The sequence below is a fragment of the Dendrobates tinctorius genome, unplaced genomic scaffold (assembly GCF_039654945.1).
Source record: "Dendrobates tinctorius isolate UK_male_01 unplaced genomic scaffold, ASM3965494v1 ptg000245l, whole genome shotgun sequence".
Taxonomy (NCBI): Eukaryota; Metazoa; Chordata; class Amphibia; order Anura; family Dendrobatidae; genus Dendrobates; species Dendrobates tinctorius.
The window spans coordinates 1,512,995-1,533,940 of NW_027361912.1; the positions used below are offsets into that span (position 1 = coordinate 1,512,995).

Here is a 20,946-nt window from a genome sequence, read left to right on the forward strand (position 1 = left end):
AAAATGCAATTGTGTTTTTATAGCTATTTTTTCAAGCGTCTCATAAACCCTGCAAAGAACAAAATGCACAAAAAAATTGCTTCGACCTTTTAGTTAAGAATTAATTTTTTCTTCTCTTTTTGAAAGGTGGTCCCTGTGGTGCCATGATGGAGTGCGGCCTATGCAAGTGGCTGAATGAGAAGAGAGGCTCCAGACAGGTCACCCTTGCAGTGGTTTTTGTAGCTCTCCTCCTGGATAATATGCTTTTCACAGTGGTTGGTATGTCTGTCTATGGAGATGTTCCACGTGTTTATTAACTGGCAATTCCCATCTTAAAGGGGTTATGCCACCAATAACATCACATCTGCATTTACGTGTCTTAGAGCATTTAAGACATATCCATATCTCTCCACTGAAATTTATGGAGAATGTGGTGGCCATAAAAAAAGGCAAATGGGGGTCATCGGATTCCCACTCTCCCAATAAGTGAGTGTCCCAGAGCTTAAAATAAAGGGTAGTCTTACTGTAGGAATTGAAAGCATTGTTCCACCAAATACAAAATATGATAAGATGTCAGTAATGTCATGTCGTATCCTCTTGTTTGGGTAGAAGGATGGATGCCAGCTACGTCTGGCTCAGTTCTGAAATCGGATAAATCCAAATGACCATGAAAACAAAAAGACAGCCCAATTCATATTCAATGAAAAGTGACCAACTAGAGCGGCAGGAACCAGTGCACCTTGCTTATCTGATTTCTCCTGTAACTAGGGCTGGTATATTAGTCCAAGTTACAGAGAAAATTCAACCTTCTGACTGTATAGCACTGCTGACTGGATCTCCTAGGACTGAGCAACTCCTGCTCCCTCCCTACAGCAGGCAATCACATTATTACTGGGTCCAGAGGAGAAAGCACTGTCAGTGATTCAAGGTTGTGTATATAGTGCTCAGGAAGGCAGTGATGGTAATAACCTACCTCTGCCTTCTGTATGGGGTGTCTGGCTGTATCTGATGATTTTGTGCATCTCACCAGTACTGTTTTTTTCCTGCACAGGTATTATCAGGGAGTGTGAAGGAGGCATTACTCTGAGCACAACATCCATATGCACACTCAGGGGGTTGGAAGTAGTGTGGTTGGGGGGGGTGGTCTTCATAAAAGGGCATGGCAATGGAAAAAACATCACTCTGGAAACTCCCACAAAACCATTTAAAAAATTTGGCAGGCTTGTGTATTGTATTGCCATGGGCTGTTACCCCACTGGGAGTGCAACATTAGCAATAGTTGCATTTACACCCAGATCATGGGGAGGCCTAAAGAATCTGTGCCCTTTAACAAGACACCAGTATTACAAGTGGCCCATGGTACTGTAATCTTTGTCCTGTTACAGATTTTGTGTTGAGACCCAGGAGCTTCCAGTTGGGTCTCTGTTGGCACCAACTGTTACAAAGTGTAGGGTTAGTATTCATAAATGTTATCTTGACTTTTTAGATACTCTAGTGTGATGTGCCCAAACTTTTCTTCAGCTTCATATTGACCACCTTTCATGTATTATTATCTAATATTGAATCCTCCCTGTCTAGTTCCCATCATTCCCAGTTTCCTTTATGAGAAAGAACACAATGGAAACACATCTGTGGTCCAAACATCTTCACCTTCTGCTTCCGACTCTTCATTCACCATTTACTCTTTATATGACAACTCCACATTCTCAATTATTGATTCAAATCAACAAGTCATAACGAACAAGACCCAGGAAGCCACTAAAAATGGCAGCTGCAACGTGGAGGCGAACGTCCTACAAGATGAAAACGTCCAAGTCGGTCTTCTGTTTGCATCAAAAGCAATTGTACAACTTCTATTCAACCCTATAGTAGGAATCATTACCAGCAGGTACATTGTATTAATGGGCCGGGGATGTTATGCAAGATGGATTTTCAGGAGGAAGATGATTAGCCGCGGCCATTTCTGGACCTGATGCTTATTTTCTTCTCTTAGGGTCGGATATGATATACCAATGTTCTGTGGGTTTGTCATCCTGTTCCTGTCTACTTTAAGTGAGTTATGCATTTTATTATTACATGTCCACAACCCACAAAAATACAACTGTTATGAATACTAAAGATAATGTAAGAAATAGCAGATTTTACCTTGTGAGACTTTTCACATCTATTAGCCAGAGTAGAGAACAAATCCACGTTGCGGATTTTAGCTTTCAGCAGAATTATTTAGCAGTCAGACATTGTTGGAGAAGGAAGTGTCCATTGAGACATACAATAACCATTATGATGATGACGCCATCATGTGCGAGGAAAGATGCGGGTTTGTTTTGCCAGTGTGGATCTGGCTCAGGGAGACGACAAATGATGTACATCTGCTGCAATTATTATACCTGGGATTGCTGACGACAGCTAAGTGCTGGGACCTCCAAATTACCAATTATCCGGTGGAAAAAAAATCGAAAGAAATCGTTAATGGGGGTTGTAAAATGGGACTTATTTCCAAAAATAGTGCCACTCTTGTCCACAGCTCAGGCTCATTCAAGTAAAGATGTAATACCAGACGCAAACTATGGACAGGAGTGGCACTTTCGGGGAGAAAAAAAAAACAAAGAAGACCATGTTTTTCTAATCATTGGCCATAAAACAGCCTGTAACGCAACAGATAATGCCACACCATATTATCGTGTGCGTTTTCTGAAACTTTTCTGTACTTTTCTCTTCTGTTTTCCGCCAGTTTTCGCCTTCGCTCGCTCATATGCCCTTATGTTCTTCGCGAGGTCTCTGCAGGGACTCGGATCCTCATTTTCTACTGTTGCAGGTAACAGTGGCTTCATTATTAGGGCGCTGATCTGTCTTTGAATAATCCTTTTTTAACCTGCTCATCAAAGTATTATTGTTGTGTTGTAAGAAAATGGATGATTGGGGGGGATAAGTGATGACTAGTAGAAAAGGGACATAAATCCCCTGTTATGGCAATTGGCGGGTTCACATGGGTGGGATTCGGTGGATAGGAATACCATTGTAAGGCCATATGCATATAAAAGCTGTCGGCCAGCTATCTCCCCCCGACTTTCAGTGACAAGAGGAGATTAAGCTACCCCAATAGTTTGTGTTACATGTAATAAAAAAAAAATTGGCAGTGTTTTTTTTCACATCACCACCTTTACTAACCAGTTTATGACCGGGCACCAGACCAAGCACTTTTTTTTTTTTTTATCGTACATGTGCTTTTTAACTTTTTACATTTTTTACCCTTTTTTAGGTACATGAAGCTCAAAATTTTAAGTAATTTTTGTATTGCTTTTTTTTTTTGCTGATATGGGGGGAAAGTGTAGAGAAAAATAGGAATTATGTAACTATTTTTAACGTTTTTTACAACCACAAAGGACTGCTAAACATATTTTAAATTGCATTCTCTTTCTGTAGAAATCATTTTTATATATTGCACATATTTTTTCCAATGGGAGCAGGACTACAAATAGTCATTCAGACTGGCAGTGGCTCTTAATTTTTTCTATTTTGTTTTATTTATTTTACACACTATTCCCACAATGAGCTTTTGCTGAGTTTTGGTGCTGCAGAATTTCTGCACCTATTATTTCTTTTACAATACTTCTAGGTTTTTTTTGCATTTTTGTATGCGATTCTTTTACATGTTTTTATAACGTTTTTGATGCTGCATTTTTTGTCTCCTTTTGGGGTGTCATCCTTTTAATAAAACTGCTTTGTTTTTTATACTTCCTGGTATTTGGCTTTTATAGAACTTTATTGATATACTTCGGTGTAGATTACATGAGCTTTTAGTGCATTCTTTATCTGAGGATATTCTGCCTCTAATGCAAAGCTATGGGGTAAATGCGCCCAGAAAACTCAGCATAACCACAAGAGAAACTGACATGCTATGGATTTTAAACATGCACCGCAGGTACAGTAAGTTTACACTGAGTACAAAAAGCGCACAGTGGGCATGAGATTTCTGCAGTGGCATGTAAAAGTTTGGGCACCCCTGGTGAAAATTGCTGTAATTACGAACAGTTAAGCAAGTTGAAGATGAAATGATCTCTAAAAGGCCTAAAGTTAAAGATGACACATTTACTTTGTATTTTAGGCAACAAAAATATTTATTTTAATCTTTTACATTTTAAAAATTACAAAAAGGAATATGGGCCTATGCAAAAGTTTGGGTACCCTGGATGGTTATTACCTAGTAACATCCCCTTTTGCAAGTATCACAGCTTGAAAACACTTTTTATAGCCAGATAAGAATCTTTCCATTCTTGTTTGAGAGATCTTTATCCATTTCTCCTTGGAAAATTCTTCCAGTTCTGTGAGATTCCTGGGTCGTATTGCTTCCTGTATAGTATGAGTTATTTTTAATGGTTACAATGCTCCAATTAATTATTTTACTAAATAATTATATATATATATAATAATTATATATTATATATATATATAATTATATATATATATACATCCATTTGCTAAACCTTCCTGAAGGTCAGGTCATTGAAACTTGTTCAGACTGTCCAAAGAGGGCAAATAACTGTTTTTTATTATCTTAACACTTATCTTCTAAACAAGGGAATGTAAATGTCATTTACATTCATCTTCAAACAAAAGGACCTTTGACATCCAAAGATGAGAGTTAGTTTTATAGACCTTTCCCAGGAGATGTTTATCCTAATTGGAGGCAGCTTCGGTGTCCAGTACACATACCTTGGGACATCAAAGAAATTTATACACACAAAAGAGGACACAGAGATACGGGGGGGAGGGCGGGACACACACAGAGAGCAGAGGGGAGATGTGACAGACACAGACGATATTGGAGATGAGAGAGGGATGGACACAGATGGATGGACTTTTCTACCTGAATAATGTAATGTATTTATTGTTTAGTATTTAATCTTATCATTTATTAAGCAAATCAATTAAGTTTATTCAATTCTTGTGTGAGCATTATCTTCATTACAATCCATTTGAATCCGTTACAAAACAAATTGGTGTCAGAAGTGGGATTGTTTTGAATAAAAATGTTTGCAAAATGGAATAAGTTGGTCAAGAATAGGAAAGCAGTTGAGTGCAGCAGTGTCAGACCCTTGCCAGAATGGGAGAGACAGCGGTTATCAAATCCCCAGGATATTGCCTCCAAATTTGATCTCTCAAGGTATGATGCAGAAGAGCAGAAAGCAGCAGCCATTGGATGGGTCTGTGTCCAGGCACTTCAAAGTTTGCAAGAGGAGATTGATAACTTGCGTTTAGAGCTGCATACAACTATAGAGCAAAGGATTAGCTTGCAATCAGCCTTGAGAGACCAAATGAAACAGCATGAAAATATGCAAAGGAATTTTGAAGCTTATGTAATGAAACATGTGAATAAGAATAGGCGCAGGAGGAGACAGCAGCCAGTATCAGATATTTGTACTGCATGTAAGAGAAAGTTCTTACTGAGAGAGCTGGAAGAGCCGAACAAAACTGGAGACGATCTTCTCGTTGAGCTGAGGTCGAAGTTTATTCAGGAGATACACTGCAAAACAGAACAGAAAATCAGAGAAGTTGAAATATGCGGGCAAAAACAGGAATTCAGAGGGGCAGAGATTCGCTAGGAAGTCTGGCGATGATAAGGCTCCATGCCCTGGCCATGGTGTGGCACAGTGGCATGATGGCAGTGGAATGGCAACATGCAACAGTAACAGGGGCTTCTTATACATAATGAGAACAAAGCAAGCTGAATCTTGCCGCAGAGGCCGTTTACATTATAATTCTAAGGCGATTACATGATAATTCTAGAGAAACGTGGTTTAGAACAGAGAATATAATGACATAATACGAAGACATTAATTAATGTTTCTCCAAGCAACACTAAAACCCATAAGTCATTGGTATCTATGGCTACTGTCCTTAACCCCTTACCTACAAAGGACGTAATATTCCGTCCATGTGACCCTGGACCTAACTACCATGGACGGAATATTACGTCCCAGCGATCAGCGGCGCCCACGTGATGAGCGCCGCTGATCGCGGCCGGGTGTCAGCTAATTATCATAGCTGACACCCGGCACAATGTGTCAGGGGCGGTCACGGACCGCCCCCGACACGTTAACCCCTTGCACACCGCGATCAAACGCGATCGCGGTGTACCGGGGGTTAAAGGGAAGCATCGGCAGGGAGGGGGCTCCCTCCGTGCTTCCCTGAGCCCCCCACGGCAGCGCAATGTGCAGCGCTGCTGCGGGGGGATCTTTCCCTACAGGCCCCCGGATCCAAGATGGCGACGGGGGCCTGCAGGGAGCTGACTTCCTCACTGCCTGCAAAGCGCAGGCATGAGGAAGTCTGCAGCAGTGCCTGTGACAGATCGCTGATCTGTCACAGTGATCTGTGATGTGACAGATCAGCGATCTGTCACAGGACAGTGATGTCCCACCTGGGACAAGGTAATAAAGTAAAAAAAAAAAAAAAAAAAGTGTTAAAAATAATTAAAAAAAATCGCTAAATCAATTATTAAAAAAAAAAATATATTCCCCAATAAATCCATTTTTTCAAAATAAAAAAAAACAAAAACAATAAAAGTACACATATTTGGTATCGCCGCGTCCGTAATGACCTGCCCTATAAAACTGTCCCATTAGTTAACCCCTTTAGCGAACCCCTTAAAAAATAAAAATAAAAAACGAAGCAAAAAATAATGATTTATTATCATACCACCGAACAAAAAGTGCAATAACGCACGATCAAAAAGACGCATATAAATATCCATGGTACCGCTGAAAACGTCATCTTGTCCCGCAAAAAACGAGCCACCATACATCCGCAAAAAAATAAAAAAGTTATAGCTCGCAGAATAAAGCGATACAAAAATAATTATTTTTTATATAAAATTGTTTTCATTGCAAAAAACCGACAAAACATAAAAAAAACGACCTAAATGAGGTATCGCTGTAACCGTACTGACCCGAAGAATAAAAACGCTTTATCAATTTTACCGCACGCGGAACGGTGTAAACGCACCCCCCAAAAGAAATTCATGAAACGCTTGTTTTTGTTCATTCTGCGTCCCAAAAATCGAAATAAAAAGCGATCAAAAAATGTCACGTGCCCGAAAATGGTACCAATAAAAACATCAACTCGTCCCGCAAAAAATAAGACCTCACATGACTTGGTGGGTCAAAATACGGAAAAATTATAGCTCTCAATATGTGGTGATGCAAAAACTATTTTTACAATAAAAAGCGTCTTTTAGCGTGCGACAGCCGCCAAACATAAAAACCGCCATAAATCGTAAATCAAACCCCCCGTTATCACCCCCTTAGTTAGGGAAAAATAATAAAACTAAAAGAAAATGTATTTATTTCCATTTTCCCGCTAGGGTTAGGGTTAGGGTTAGGGCTAGGGTTAGGGCTAGGGTTAGGGTTAGGGCTAGGGCCCTAGTTAATTGCGCCTCAATGCATTTCGCCAATTATGGCTCATCAGGAGGCCAGATAGTCCGATGCTATGTGTCCAGAATAAGGTGCAGTAATGTAATGATGCCTTACCTGGTTCCCTTTTAAAGCCATAATTGGCGAAACGCGTTGAGGCGCAATTAACTCATTATAGGTGGCGGGTGACACAGACCAATGACACAGATGAGTATCGTTTCAACTCTGTGCTTTTTTGGATATATATCTATCATTAAGGCTGGCATAGATCGCTAATTGCTGGAGATATGTATTATAATCATTGAGGGATTAGGAGAGTGCTGACACTATGGAGACAATATATGGCACCTCCATTGTAAAAGATCTGAATGTATTACAAATGCTGTCTGCATAAAGTGTATCGGGGAATCAAAAGGTCATAGTATTGCCAGCTGATTTATATCCTATTTTTTGGTCTGTGAACCCCCGGAGACATATATATTATCTATTAACATTTCTCTTAGGGGGTTCTTTATATACCCATTGTGCCACCTGGTACTATATGTACCTTATGTGTTCGTTTGATTTTAACTTTTAAAGGGAACTAGGGCCCTCTTTAGAGCAGTTTTGTATCTGTCTAGGACTAGGGGTCCCTTTAATATCGGGTAGAGGGTATCCTTAGTGGCTGCAGGGCATATCAGGGCCCCTAGGGACAGCCACCGTTGAGCGGGGGCGCCACAACGTTCCCCCTACGGTGCCAACCTCCGTGGCCAGGTAGGCAAAAGCTCAGGACATCTATTAGGGATTCCTAGTTTTTCCCTTAAGGGGTTTTTTCTGGTTTGAACACTGTTTTGTTTCTTTTTTTGTCACTTTGGTATTTTTTGGTGTATGACCAATTGTTTGGTCTGATCTTCTCCCCCTCTCACACTATCAGAGTCCCACTGTATAGTGTGAAACATCTTCTCCTGATCATCTAATAGGTTCATGGTCCCAGGAGTCGAATATGAAAATCTTCAGCTGACCTGGAGAAAATAGAAAAAAAGAGTGGAGTATCAGTCCCTACCAGAAATCTCAGTAAAATGATTAAGAAGTCTACACTGATCTATATGAACAATTTTAACACCTTTGTAGCTTGAAATTTGAGCAAAAACTTAATCAATGTTATTGGGATGTAAGGCACTAGCCTGTCATTAACCCTTTTGTAGTACAGGCACTCCCCCTCAATGGGCAGGGACTCAAGGGAATTGAACAGGGAATGAGTCTCCATCCTTCTTCTGTGCCTTTACAAGATCTTGAAGAGGAGAAAGAACAAGGGGGGCTCCCGGGGTTTATTAGTGACTGCTGCAATGACTTCTTGGGGATATTTGTCATCGCCTGTAAGGGCAGCTTACTTGGCTGCGTGGTCTACATATGCATTGCCAAGGATGTGGGGGTAAGGAATTAGCATCTGGTGCCCTTTAATTTTACAGAAAGACTATAAATTCGGGAATAATAATAATAATAATAATAATAATAATCTTTATTTATATAGCGCCAACATATTCCGCAGCGCTTTACAGTTGAACAGTTTCAAACACAACAGTCATAAGTAACAACGTTAACAATACAATAATTAAAGCGAAATAAGACGACCCTGCTTGTGGAGCTTACAATCTACAATGAGGTGGGGGAGATACAAAGCATAGGTTTGTATTTACAATGATGTATTTACAATGACGGTCCAGCCATCTTCAGGGGGTGGGGGTTAGATGGAGATAGTGAATGGGCTACACACACACAAACATAACATGACTTTGATTACTGAATGTGATAGGCCGCTCTGAACAAATGCGTTTTGAGAGAGCGCCTAAAACTATGCAAATTGTGGATGATCCTAATATCTTGGGGTAGAGCATTCCAGAGGATTGGCGCAGCACGGGAGAATTCTTGGAGTCGGGAGTGGGAGGTACGGATTAGGGCAGAGGTTAGTCGAAAGTCATTTGCAGAGCGCAGCGGTCGGTTAGGCCGATAGACAGAAATGAGGGAGGAGATGTAAGGGGGTGCCGCACTGTGGAGAGCTTTGTGGGTGAGAACAAGTACTTTGAATTGTACCCTGTAATGAATTGGCAGCCAGTGTAACGACTGGCGAAGAGCGGACGCATCTGAGTAACGATTAGCCAGATGGACAACCCTGGCTGCTGCATTAAGGATAGACTGGAGAGGGGAGAGTCGAGTGAGAGGGAGGCCAATTAATAGAGCATTACAGTAGTCCAGGCGGGATTGGATCAGGGCGACAGTGAGTTTTTGTTGTTTCCATGGTGAGAAAAGGGCGGATTCTAGAGATGTTCTTTAGGTGTAAGCGGCATGAGCGGGCAAGAGATTGTATATGGGAGGTGAAGGAGAGATCGGAGTCGAACATAACACCCAGACAGCGTGCCTGCTGTCGGGGTGTTATTATGGTGCCACCCACAGAGAGGGAAATGTCAGATTTAGGGAGGTTAGTAGATGGTGGGAGCAGAAGAAGTTCAGTTTTGGAGAGGTTGAGTTTCAGATAGAGAGCAGACATGATGTTGGAGACTGCAGACAGACAGTCAGTGGCGTTCTGTAGTACAGCGGAGGTAAGGTCAGGGGATGATGTGTACAGTTGTGTGTCATCAGCATAAAGATGGTACTGAAAGCCAAATCTGCTGATGGTCTGTCCAATTGGGGCCGTATAGAGAGAGAAGAGAAGGGGGCCAAGGACTGAGCCCTGAGGTACCCCAACAGTGAGAGGAAGAGGAGATGAAGTGGAGCCAGAAAACAGAACACTGAAGGAGCGGTCGGAAAGATAGGAGGAGAACCAGGAAAGAGCAGTGTCCTTAATGCCTAGTGACTGGAGCCTAGAGAGTATGAGAGGATGGTCAACAGTGTCGAAAGCTGCAGAAAGGTCGAGAAGAATGAGCAGAGAGTGGTCACCATTACGTTTTGCTGTCAGAAGGTCATTGGTCACTTTGATGAGTGTAGTTTCTGTCGAATGTAGGGGGCGGAAACCGGACTGTGAAGGGTCTAGGAGGGAGTGAGTGGAGAGGTAACGGGTAAGGCGTGAGTATATCAGGCGCTCCAAGAGTTTAGAGATGAAGGGGAGATTGGAGACTGGTCTGTAGTTGTTTGTGCAGGATGGGTCGAGGGTGGGTTTCTTTAGTAATGGAGTAATGATAGAGTGTTTGAAGGAGGAGGGGAAAATGCCAGAGGAGAGGGAGAGATTAAAGATTGTAGTTAGGTGAGTTGTGACGACTGGGGAGAGAGACTGGAGGAGATGTGAGGGAATGGGGTCGGTTGTGCATGTAGTCGGACGAGAAGAGGAGAGGAGCCTGGAGACTTCTTCTTCTGTGATGGGATCGAATGTGGAGAGTGAGCCAGGGGGAATGCAGGGAGGGATGGGAGTCACTGAATTTGGTGATTGGGAGCGGATTTCCTGACGGATATTGTCTATTTTCTCTATAAAGTGGGAGGCAAGGTCATCAGTGCAAATGTCTGTGATAGGGGCTTGTGCTTTTGGCCTGAGGAGGGAGTGAAAGGGAATTCTTTTCCCCGTTGTTCAATTTGTGTGAGAATGTCTGCATGATGCAAGGGCTTATTCTGTGAGTCAACCATCCCCCTCAGGGCCCATACACTAAGATACAGAGTGAGGGAGGAAACAACATATGCGCTGTCACTGAAGATATTCATTGGCTCTGTACACACAAGAATGACCTGTAAGGCTGCTTCTAGTTCAACTCTCTGAGTGGAGAAATGACCGGGGAGTTTATACTGCAGCAGCAATGGCTTAGCTGGAAACCATACTGCGAAGCCTGTGACATAGTGCCCCTCATGCAAATATCGAGCTTTGTCGATATAGGCACAAGGGATTCCCTCTTGAAAATTTGCTCGGAAGGGGGAGGGAGTGACATTAGCCTGCTCAATTTGACAATCGTGACTTCTTCCTGCATATTGCATCATCTGGGCCAAATGATATTTCTCACCCACTTCGACTTGTAAATCTCTACTCTCAAAATCAATGATCCATTGGGCCATTCTCTGTGAATTAATACCTGAAGCTTTTCCTTTCAGCAAAGTTTTTAAAGTGACATGCGGGGTTTGTAAAATTACGGGAGAAAATCCCACTATATGTCTCACTTGATTCATAGTCCAGTGCACGCCCAGTAGGTGCTTCATGCATAGAGTGAATCCTTTTTCCACGGGGGTAAGCAACCTAGAGTAATAACCTAGGGCATACAACTGACTAAACACTTCTGGGCTTTCTTTTGGCCATTTTTGTAGGAGCACAGAAGAAAAAGAAACATCACCGGTGTGTCTGAATATAGAACGGTTGGGAAGGATCAGGGTTAATCAATGCAGTAGCTGCTGTAAGGGCGCGCTTCAATCCCTCAAAAGCCTGTAAGGCGGTTCCCTCTATATTGACGGGCAAATTCATCATCAACAGATTTTAGTAAATCATACAGTGGTTTAGCCAGATAAGCAAAGTCCTCAATAAATTCTCTAGAAAAATTGATAAGACCCAAAAATTTTCTGAGCTCAGTAATATTAGTTGGTATGGGGAACAGCTTGAATAACTTTAACCCTGTCATGCATGGGCTTCTTTCCTTCTGCTGAGACAGACACACCCAGAAATTTAACCTCTGATTTCATCAATTGTACTTGTCTAGACTCATTTTGAGTCCTGCATCTTGCCTGACAAACATTTTCAAGGGTCTCTTTGTGTTCACATTCATGAACAGTTTGAATCAATAGATCATCCACATACTGTAAGACTTTGTCTCCGTAGCCAAGGGGTTCTAACACTTGAGCCATTGCCTGATGGAAATACACAGGAGAACTGTGAAATCCCATGGGCAACTGCGTGAACAAGTATTGCACATTCACAAAAGTGAATGCGAAGCGGAGGGCAGATTCAGGTGTTAGGGGTACTGAGGAAAAGCCATTTGCAATGTCCAAACAAGAAAACACTTTACAATCACTCCTCAGCTGTGACATAACTTCAGGGACAGATGCAACAAGGTGAGCAGCTGAGGGGGTGTACTTATTTACAAGTCTCAGGTCTACCACTATTCGAAAACTGCCATCTTCCTTTTTTACAGGTAGAATAGGACTGTTACATGGAGAATTACCTTTTACAACAACACCTTGCTTCTCCAATTCACTGACTGCAACCCTTATGTAAGGGACTGCATCCTCAGGAATACGGTACTGACGCTGGAAAGGTGGCAGTTTTTCACCATCAATTTTAACCCGAGTTTGCATTAACCCACAATCAGTTTTCTTTGAGATCCACAATTCAGGGAACTTTTGCTTCAGTTCATTTTTCAGAGCATCATTGTCAGCATTTTCAACATTTTCATCAGTACATAATAAAAAACTAGCAATGGGTAATTTGTGACTCTCCTCCCCCACAGGGACAATTACAGAACAGATAGTGGCTGGCTTCTTTATTCCGCCACAAGACTTTGTTACAAAATCAACAACAATTCCCATTGCTCCCAGAACATCAGTTCCCAAAATGGTGGACCGTAACTATGGGTTTACCCAAAAAGCGCATCGAAGACCCCTTTGCTTCGATCCCCCTGTGTCCTGAAATCTCAGGTTTACTGGACGACTTTTTACTGCTTGAATACAGGAGCCCTCAAATCCTACCAACGTGGTAGTTTCAGGCAGTCCAGGGGATGACTGCAATTTGTGTCTTGTTACTGAAACTGAGGCTCCTGTATCGATGAGGATGTCTTCCCAAGGCAACCCCTCTATTCTTGCCTTGACATAAGGTCTACCATCCATGCCCAGGGAAAGGGTGGCAAGGAGGGTAAGGGGAACAGGGGGAGCCCCCCATCAATCAGTGTTACCTGCCGTGGGAAGCCCAAAAAATCCATCATCCTCATCTGGACATGGCTTCCGTCCAACAGCTGCCACCTCCGCCCCAAAGAGAAAAGAGATCCTTAGTCAGGGTCCGGTCCTCATGTTCCTGTAGCTACCTAATCAGCGGAGCACAGGGACAAGGAGGAGTGACCCCTCCCTGAATAGCACGGACCTCTGGGCGCCGATGAGTGAAAGCTATTAGGGAAGGAGCAGGAGCAGAAGGCTCCTGTGAGACTGGGTTAACCATTTGAAGACCATTATACTGATGATACTGCCTAGGGTCATTCACTGCTGGATACGGAGATCTAACTCCGAAAGGTGGTCTAGAGAACTCCCGGGGACATTGGGGGTTAAATGGCTCCCGGGGTTCTCGGGGTACAGTCCCTGGCACAAGGTTGGGACAAAAACGTCTAAAGTGTCCTAGCTGTCCGCAAAAATAACACAAGGGAGGACCTCTCATGGGATCCCGTGGGGACTCTGCCAAACGGGACCTGCCCATTCTCGGCAGCTGTGCATACCCCCCCGGAACTCCTGGCCTCCCCGAATCAGCAGATACACCCCAAGGTGAATGGTATGCAAAAACATTCACCCTTCACCTCGGACTGCGTCGTCCTAACAAAACACTCCCTCACTTTCCTCCCAATTAGGCAAAACATTTTTTTTTTACAAATTTAAGATGAACCAGGGACATTTGGCCAGGGATTTTTTTTCTCGGGGTTGAAGCAGCATCACACTTAACCTAGGGTCTGCATGTGCTGAAGCTGTCGGGATAATATATCTTTCCTCAACTGTGTCTGCATAAGCTGGAGCTGTTGGGACACTATATCTTGTTATGTGCTACTTCACCCATTCTCCTAACTCTCTTCTCCAGTCTACAACTGTATTTACATCAGCACTGTGTCTCAAAGCTGCAGTGTCCATCTGTGACATAACTGCTCTCAGCTGCTGCTGCTCGCTCCCCTCCTCTCTGTGCTTCGCTGCTAGCTCCAGCATCTCGCTCAGCTTTTCTAATCTCTCCCTATACACTGCCTCTCCCCGGGTGATCATGTTAACATATTGTTGTGTAAGCTGCCTATCAAGAGCCTGATCAAAAGTTATGACTGTCTTACACAAAGCCGCTACTCGGCTACTAGTCTTTCCTAGCGAATTCTTTCTATCTAATTCCCTGTTCTCTTTGGTAAACAAATGCATACAATTTAACCACGTGGTTTCCACATTAACCCCCTCCAGCTGGGGTGTGCCAGCATATTTCTCTGCCTGTTTCCGTAACCACTCCATATTTACAGTGGCCTACAAGGACGAATTTTACTCTGTTCTAGTATCAACAAATGCAATTTAAGCAAAGTTAGATACTCACACCTCTCTCGGATGGAAGACCTCGCTGCAGACTGGGTCGACCAAAAATATCAAAAGAGGTGCAGCCGTGATTCCAGCCTCACTCGTTACGCTTGCCAAGTGTCTCCCCACGCCCTTTTAAAGCTTCTTGCTACCCGGCACAAAAAAGTTCTCACGTCCTTGTAGATAACTTCTTCGTTGCACATCTTTTTATAGTTTTATTTCTTCTGTAGTTTTCTTATAAAAAAAAATCGGGCAGGCGGTCTCAGAGCGATCACGAGAGGTTCTCCTTCAGGCTGGCTTCCTTTCATCGGTTTAACGTATGGCCATACGCTTTTTTGTTTTTTCATGCTTCCAAGCTCCAAGCTCTCATCTCCAGCTTTCTTCCGTGGTTCTTCTGGAGGCAGCTCTCCGGGGCCACTCCTCCTGGCTGGCTCGCCACTTGTAAGAGAAAGTTCTTACTGAGAGAGCTGGAAGAGCCGAACAAAACTGGAGACGATCTTCTCGTTGAGCTGAGGTCGAAGTTTATTCAGGAGATACACGGCAAAACAGAACAGAAAATCAGAGAAGTTGAAATATGCGGGCAAAAACAGGAATTCAGAGGGGCAGAGATTCGCTAGGAAGTCTGGCGATGATAAGGCTCCGTGCCCTGGCCATGGTGTGGCACAGTGGCATGATGGCAGTGGAATGGCAACAAGCAACAGTAACAGGGGCTTCTTATACATAATGAGAACAAAGAAAGCTGCATCTTGCCGCAGAGGGCGTTTACATTATAATTCTAAGGTGTTTACGTGATAATTCTAGAGAAACGTGGTTTAGAACAGAGGATATAATGACATAATACGAAGACATTAATTAATGTTTCTCCAAGCATCACTAAAACCCATAAGTCATTGGTATCTATGGCTACTGTCCTTAATCTTATCACTGCTTTCAGGCTTGATCCATAAATTCATGCATTTGACATTTTAATGATTCTGTTCTTTCTTCCAAAACTATCACGTATACACACATTGACCATATATTTGGTAACCTTATTCCCCTATTAATCTAATTTTCCTTTCTGCAAGCCTGCCAGGGTGATAGCAGACATGATCTCATTCTACATCCTCCATTTCAAAGTACATCTTATGAGTTCTTTTGTAAAAGTAGAATCTTCTCTAACTTTTGACAAGATGGCTGCCTGACTCATCATGGCCGCTCAGTATATTATGGCTGACCATTCTCTTACACTGCACAGATTAGGACCATGATTGCACATGAGAAATGATCAGATTTGCTAAAATGGGACTGCGCTGACAGTGAGAAAGATGAGATAGAAAGGCAAGTCAGACCAGTTGTATTAAGAAAGACCCAGAGAGAAGTCACACAGCGCAGTAGAGATAGGTTGGATGAAGGAAATGCAGCTGTTGGAGCACAAGCCGCCATGACAGAGGAAATTAGGAGTTATACAGCAGCAGACTAGCAGAATTAGCTAACAGGTAAAGGCAGCAAGCAGTAGAACATTTGTTAACATGCATTCTCAGATTATGGGATCAGGGAGCCGATACGATAATTTTGAACCGTCTCGAGGGCATAGGTATTGGGAGTATTTGTATTGATCCTATGGTATGTCTAAAAATGAGACGTGCAAGGGACACACAAAGAAAGCAGAGGGGAGATGTGACAGACAGAGACGATACGGAGATGAGAGAGGGATGGACAAAGATGGATGGACTTTTCTACCTGATTAATGTAATGTGTTTATTGTTTATATTGTTTATTATTTAATCTTATCATTTATTAAGTAAATCAATTTAAATTTATTTAATTCTTGTGTGATCATTTTCTTATTCATTACAATCCATTTTAATCCGTTACAAAACACTTCCTTTGCTATTTTGAGGTCTAGCCACAGATTTTCAATGATGTTCAGATCAGGAGACTGTGAAGACCACTGTAAAACTTTCAGCTTGCACATTTTGAGGTCATCTGTTGTGGATTTTGACACTTAATGGTTGGCAAAATGTTCTTGTCTTGAAATTCTATGCATTTTTTCTCCACACATACACACATTTCATCATTGTGGCCAAAGGGTTAAATTTTAACCTCATCAGTCCACAGCACTTGTTTCCAAAATGCATTGGGCTTGTTTAGATGTTCTTTTGCATACTTCTGATGTTGAATTTTATGGTGAAGATGCAGGAGAGGCTTTCTTATGATGACTCTTCCATTAAGGCCATATTTGTGCAGGTGTCTCTGAACAGTAGAACAATGTACCACAACTTCAGAGTCTGCTAAATCTTTCTGAAGATCTTTTGCAGTCACGCAGGGGTTCTGATTTGTCTCTCCAGCAATCCTACGAGCAGCTCTCTCTGAAATTTTGCTTGGTCTTTCAAACCTTTTCTTGACCCCCACTGTTCTTGTTAAATGCCATTTTTTAGTTACATTTCAAACTGAGGAAAGGGCAACTTAAAAATGCTTTGCTATCTTTTTATAGCCTTCTCCTGCTTTGTGGACCTCCACCATTTTCCTTTTCAGCGTGCTAGGCAGCTGCTTAGAAGAATCCATGGCTGATGTTTTTGGCACAAGTTTAGAGGAGGCTCAGTTTTTATAAAGCTGGGAAATTTGCATCATCTGGTCTTTTCTAACGATGATAGTGAACAAGCCATAACCCTAACATGCTAATTAAGGACTGAAACCTTGGCCAAAGTTATCTATCGTACAGCTCTGGCAAAAATTAAGAGACCACTGCAAAATTTTCAGTTTGTCTGATTTTTTTCTTTATAGGTATATTTTTGAGTAAAATGTAAATTGTTCTTTTAGTCTATAAACGTCTGACAACATGTCTCTGAATTTCCAAGCATTAAATTTTGTATTTATTTTCTGAAAATGAGAAATGGTCAAAATAAAAAAACCCAGTGCTTGCAGACCTCAAATAATGCAAAGAAAACAAGTTCATAATCATTTAGAAACAACAATACTAATGTTTTAACTCAGGAAGAGTTCAGAAATCAATATTTTGTGGAATAACCATGATTTTGAATCACAGCTTTCATGCATCTTGGCTGCTTTCCACCAGTCTTTCACACTGCTTTTGGGTGACCTTATGCCACTCCTGGTACAAAAATTTAACCAGCTCTTTTTTGTTTGATGGCTTGTGACTATTCATCTTCCTCTTGATTACATTTCAGAGATTCTCAATGGGGTTCAGGTCTGGAGATTGGGCTGGCCATGACAGGGATTTGATGTGGTGATCCTTCATCCACACATTGATTGACCTAGCTGTGTGGCATGGCTCATTGTCCTGCTGGTAGTTAGAGGAACATTGCCTGAGCAGAAGGAATCAACTGTTTTTCCATGATAACCTTGTATGCGGCTTGATTCATATGTCCTTCGCAAAGATTAACCTGCCCAATTCCAGCCTTGCTAAAGCATCCCCAGATCATCATCAATTATTCACCAAATTTCACAGTGTGTGCAAGACACTGTGGCTTGTACGCCTTTCTAGGTCTCCGTCTAACCATTAGACGACCAGGTGTTGGGCAAAGCTGAAAATTAGACTCATCAGAGAAGAATACCTTACTCCAGTCCTCTATGGTCCAATCCTTATGGACTTTGGCAAACTTCAGCCTGGCTCTCCTTTGCTTCTCATTGATGAAAGGCTTTTTTTCTAGCTTTACATGACTTGAGCCCTGCCTCTATGAGCCTGTTACGAACTGTTCTTGCCATGCACTTTACCCCAGCTGCCATTTGCCAGTCCTTTTGTAGGTCACTTGATGTCATCCTGTGGTTGCTGAGTGACATTCAAATAAGATGACAGTCATCCCAGTCAGTGGAGAGTTGTTTTCGCCCTCTGCCGGTCTGTAGCTTTGTTGTCCTCAATGTCTGCTGCTATTTTTTCATTCCTATTACTTTTGGGATATTGCTAGCACTTGTTTTGCCATCCAGCTTGTCCTATTGCAAGAGGATTGTGAACACCGCAGCAGGGTTTTTTATACTTTCCTTCATTAAATAAGATTTGGTTCAGGTGATCACCTAATCAGAAGCACATTAAGTAGAATGAGGTGTACTCTGGTTGGAATTCAACTGACACTGGAATGGAATGGCTGTCAGACATGTAGAAAGGCTGATTTTTATAAAACTGTGCCGTGGTCTCTTAATTTTTGCCAGATCTGTGTATGTTCAAGAATAAGTCGCGCTTTAAAGCACGTTTTTGCGCTGAAAATGCCCCTCTCGGCTTATACTCGAGTCATTGTCCCAGAAGATGGCGGGGAAGCGGGTCACAGGAGGTAGAAGCCAGCTGTAGTGGCTAAAGCCTGTGCCCGCTGCTAAAAAGAAATGAATATTCACTGCACTGGCAATGAATATTATTTTTTCTTATAGTGCACACAGTGTCAGCCGCAGCAGCCGGCTTCCAGCAGCTGCCAGGCTATCAGGGGTTCCCACTACTTAAGAGTTATGTATATTCACCTATCTCCACTCCCATAGGCATGAATTGGAGTGAGTTTTCATTACCTTAATGAGCTGAGACACGTGATTGCTCGGCCGCAGGAGCTGCTGGCACCGGAACAAGATCCTGCGAGGGAGCGCAGGGAAGGTAAGTAGGATTTTTTTTTATTCTAATGCTTTTCTCATGGGGGCCATGCATAGAAGGATAGGGATGAGGAACCATGCATACCAGGATAGGGATGAGGAGCCATGCAGACAAGGATGTTGATAAGGAGTCATGCATACTAGGATAGGGATGAGGAGCCATGCAGACCAGGATAGAGATAAGGAGCCATGCATACCAGGATAGGGATGAAGGGGCCATACATATCAGTATAGTGATAAGGAGCCATGCAGACAAGGATGGGGATAAGGAGTCATGCTTACAAAGATGGGTATAAGGAGCCATGCATACAAAGATGGGGATAAGGAGCCATGCATAAAATGATTGAGATAAGGAGCCATGCAGACAAGGATGGGGATGAGGAGCCATGCAGACAATGATGCTAATAAGTAGCCATGCATACAAGGATGGGAATAAGGAGCCATGCATGCAAGGATGGAAATAAGGAGCCATGCTGACAAGGATGAGGATAAGTAGCCATGCAGACAAGGATGGGGATAAGGAGCCATGCATGCAAGGATGGAGATAAGGAGCCATGCTGACAAGGATGGGGATAAGGAGCCATGCATACCAGGATAGGGATGAGGAGCCATGCCTACAAGGATGGGAATAAGGAGCCATGCAGACATGGATGAGGATAAGGAGCCATGCAGACATGGATGAGGATAAGAAGCCATGCAGACAAGGATGGGAATAACAAAAATTACACAATAACACCAGCGCCCGAATTGACAGAGGTTAACCCAAAAACAAGGATATAAAGCTGCTGGCAAGACTCAGGATCCTGTGTAGTATACTGTAAGCGGTGATCACTCCTAACAATAGTAAATGTTAAACATCAATTATCTTTAATATTCTTCAATATTCCAAACACGAATGTGCCAAATAGCTGAAGTGATATAAGTGTGGCGCTGCCAAACCGACAAAGTGTGCAGCTTCAATGGTGGCTAGAAAAGTGACCTGCTGTTCCCCTTTCCTGTCGTGGAGGCCCAGCTGAAGCTGCAGGTGCCGATGGGTGGACGTGCAGAAGGAACACAGGACTCCGGATAACACGGAGTAACCGCGCAGAGCCAGGGGTGCCCCGGCCGGTGGCGTCCCTGGTTGCGCGGCAGAGGAAAAAAAAGATGACCGACAGAAGCTGACCTGCATGTGACGTCACTACACTACGGAGTGCACGAATGGCCAAAAGAGCTACCAACGCGTTTCGGGGAATACATGGTTCCCCTTCATCAGAGTGTCTACGCGCACTAGCACCAGACACTTTATAGCCTTGCACACCAATAATCACCGCTCAGCATGTCATAATACCACTCCTCCTGGTCCACCAATGTTTGCCACAATAGCATACCCCTAAATAGGGAACTGCTGTACTCTTTATTACTAGTCATTAAGAAATATATAAAATATTAAAATTTTATTAATCATATTAAAAAAGGATGGGGGATTAGGAATTTTAGCCTCCTGTCTGCTCAGACCTGACTGAGTTTCCTGGGACCCAGCAGCTCCTGTTTCCTCCCTAGACTCAAAAAAGAGGACCCATGGACAGTGCTACTGCTTCCTATTCTGTATGCGCAAATGCAGGTTTAACGCGGTGTATACAGAGATTGAGAAGGTAAACATGGTATTAAACCAAGTTTATCTTCTTTTTCGGAAGCCTAACAGTCAGCTTCCCACCGTCACAGTTGTACTAACTTGTGGAAGCTGCTTATACGTTTTAGAATGTCAATGCAAAGTAACATGTGGACCACCCAGACGTATATAGCTACGGACAGTCCAGAAGAACAC

At 42.7% G+C, this 20,946-nt stretch overlaps 1 protein-coding gene across 2 annotated transcripts in view; it reads left to right on the plus strand.

The window, feature by feature from the left end:
• Window positions 1-20,946, plus strand: part of LOC141060773 (chromaffin granule amine transporter-like) — a 116,922-nt gene that overhangs the window by 51,900 nt on the left and 44,076 nt on the right. For both annotated transcript variants that reach the window (XM_073557126.1, XM_073557127.1), the window contains exons 2-5: window positions 127-258; window positions 1,558-1,867; window positions 1,973-2,031; window positions 2,711-2,794. In XM_073557126.1, the coding sequence (XP_073413227.1) occupies window positions 127-258; window positions 1,558-1,867; window positions 1,973-2,031; window positions 2,711-2,794 (585 nt within the window). The remainder of the gene's footprint in view (window positions 1-126; window positions 259-1,557; window positions 1,868-1,972; window positions 2,032-2,710; window positions 2,795-20,946) is intronic.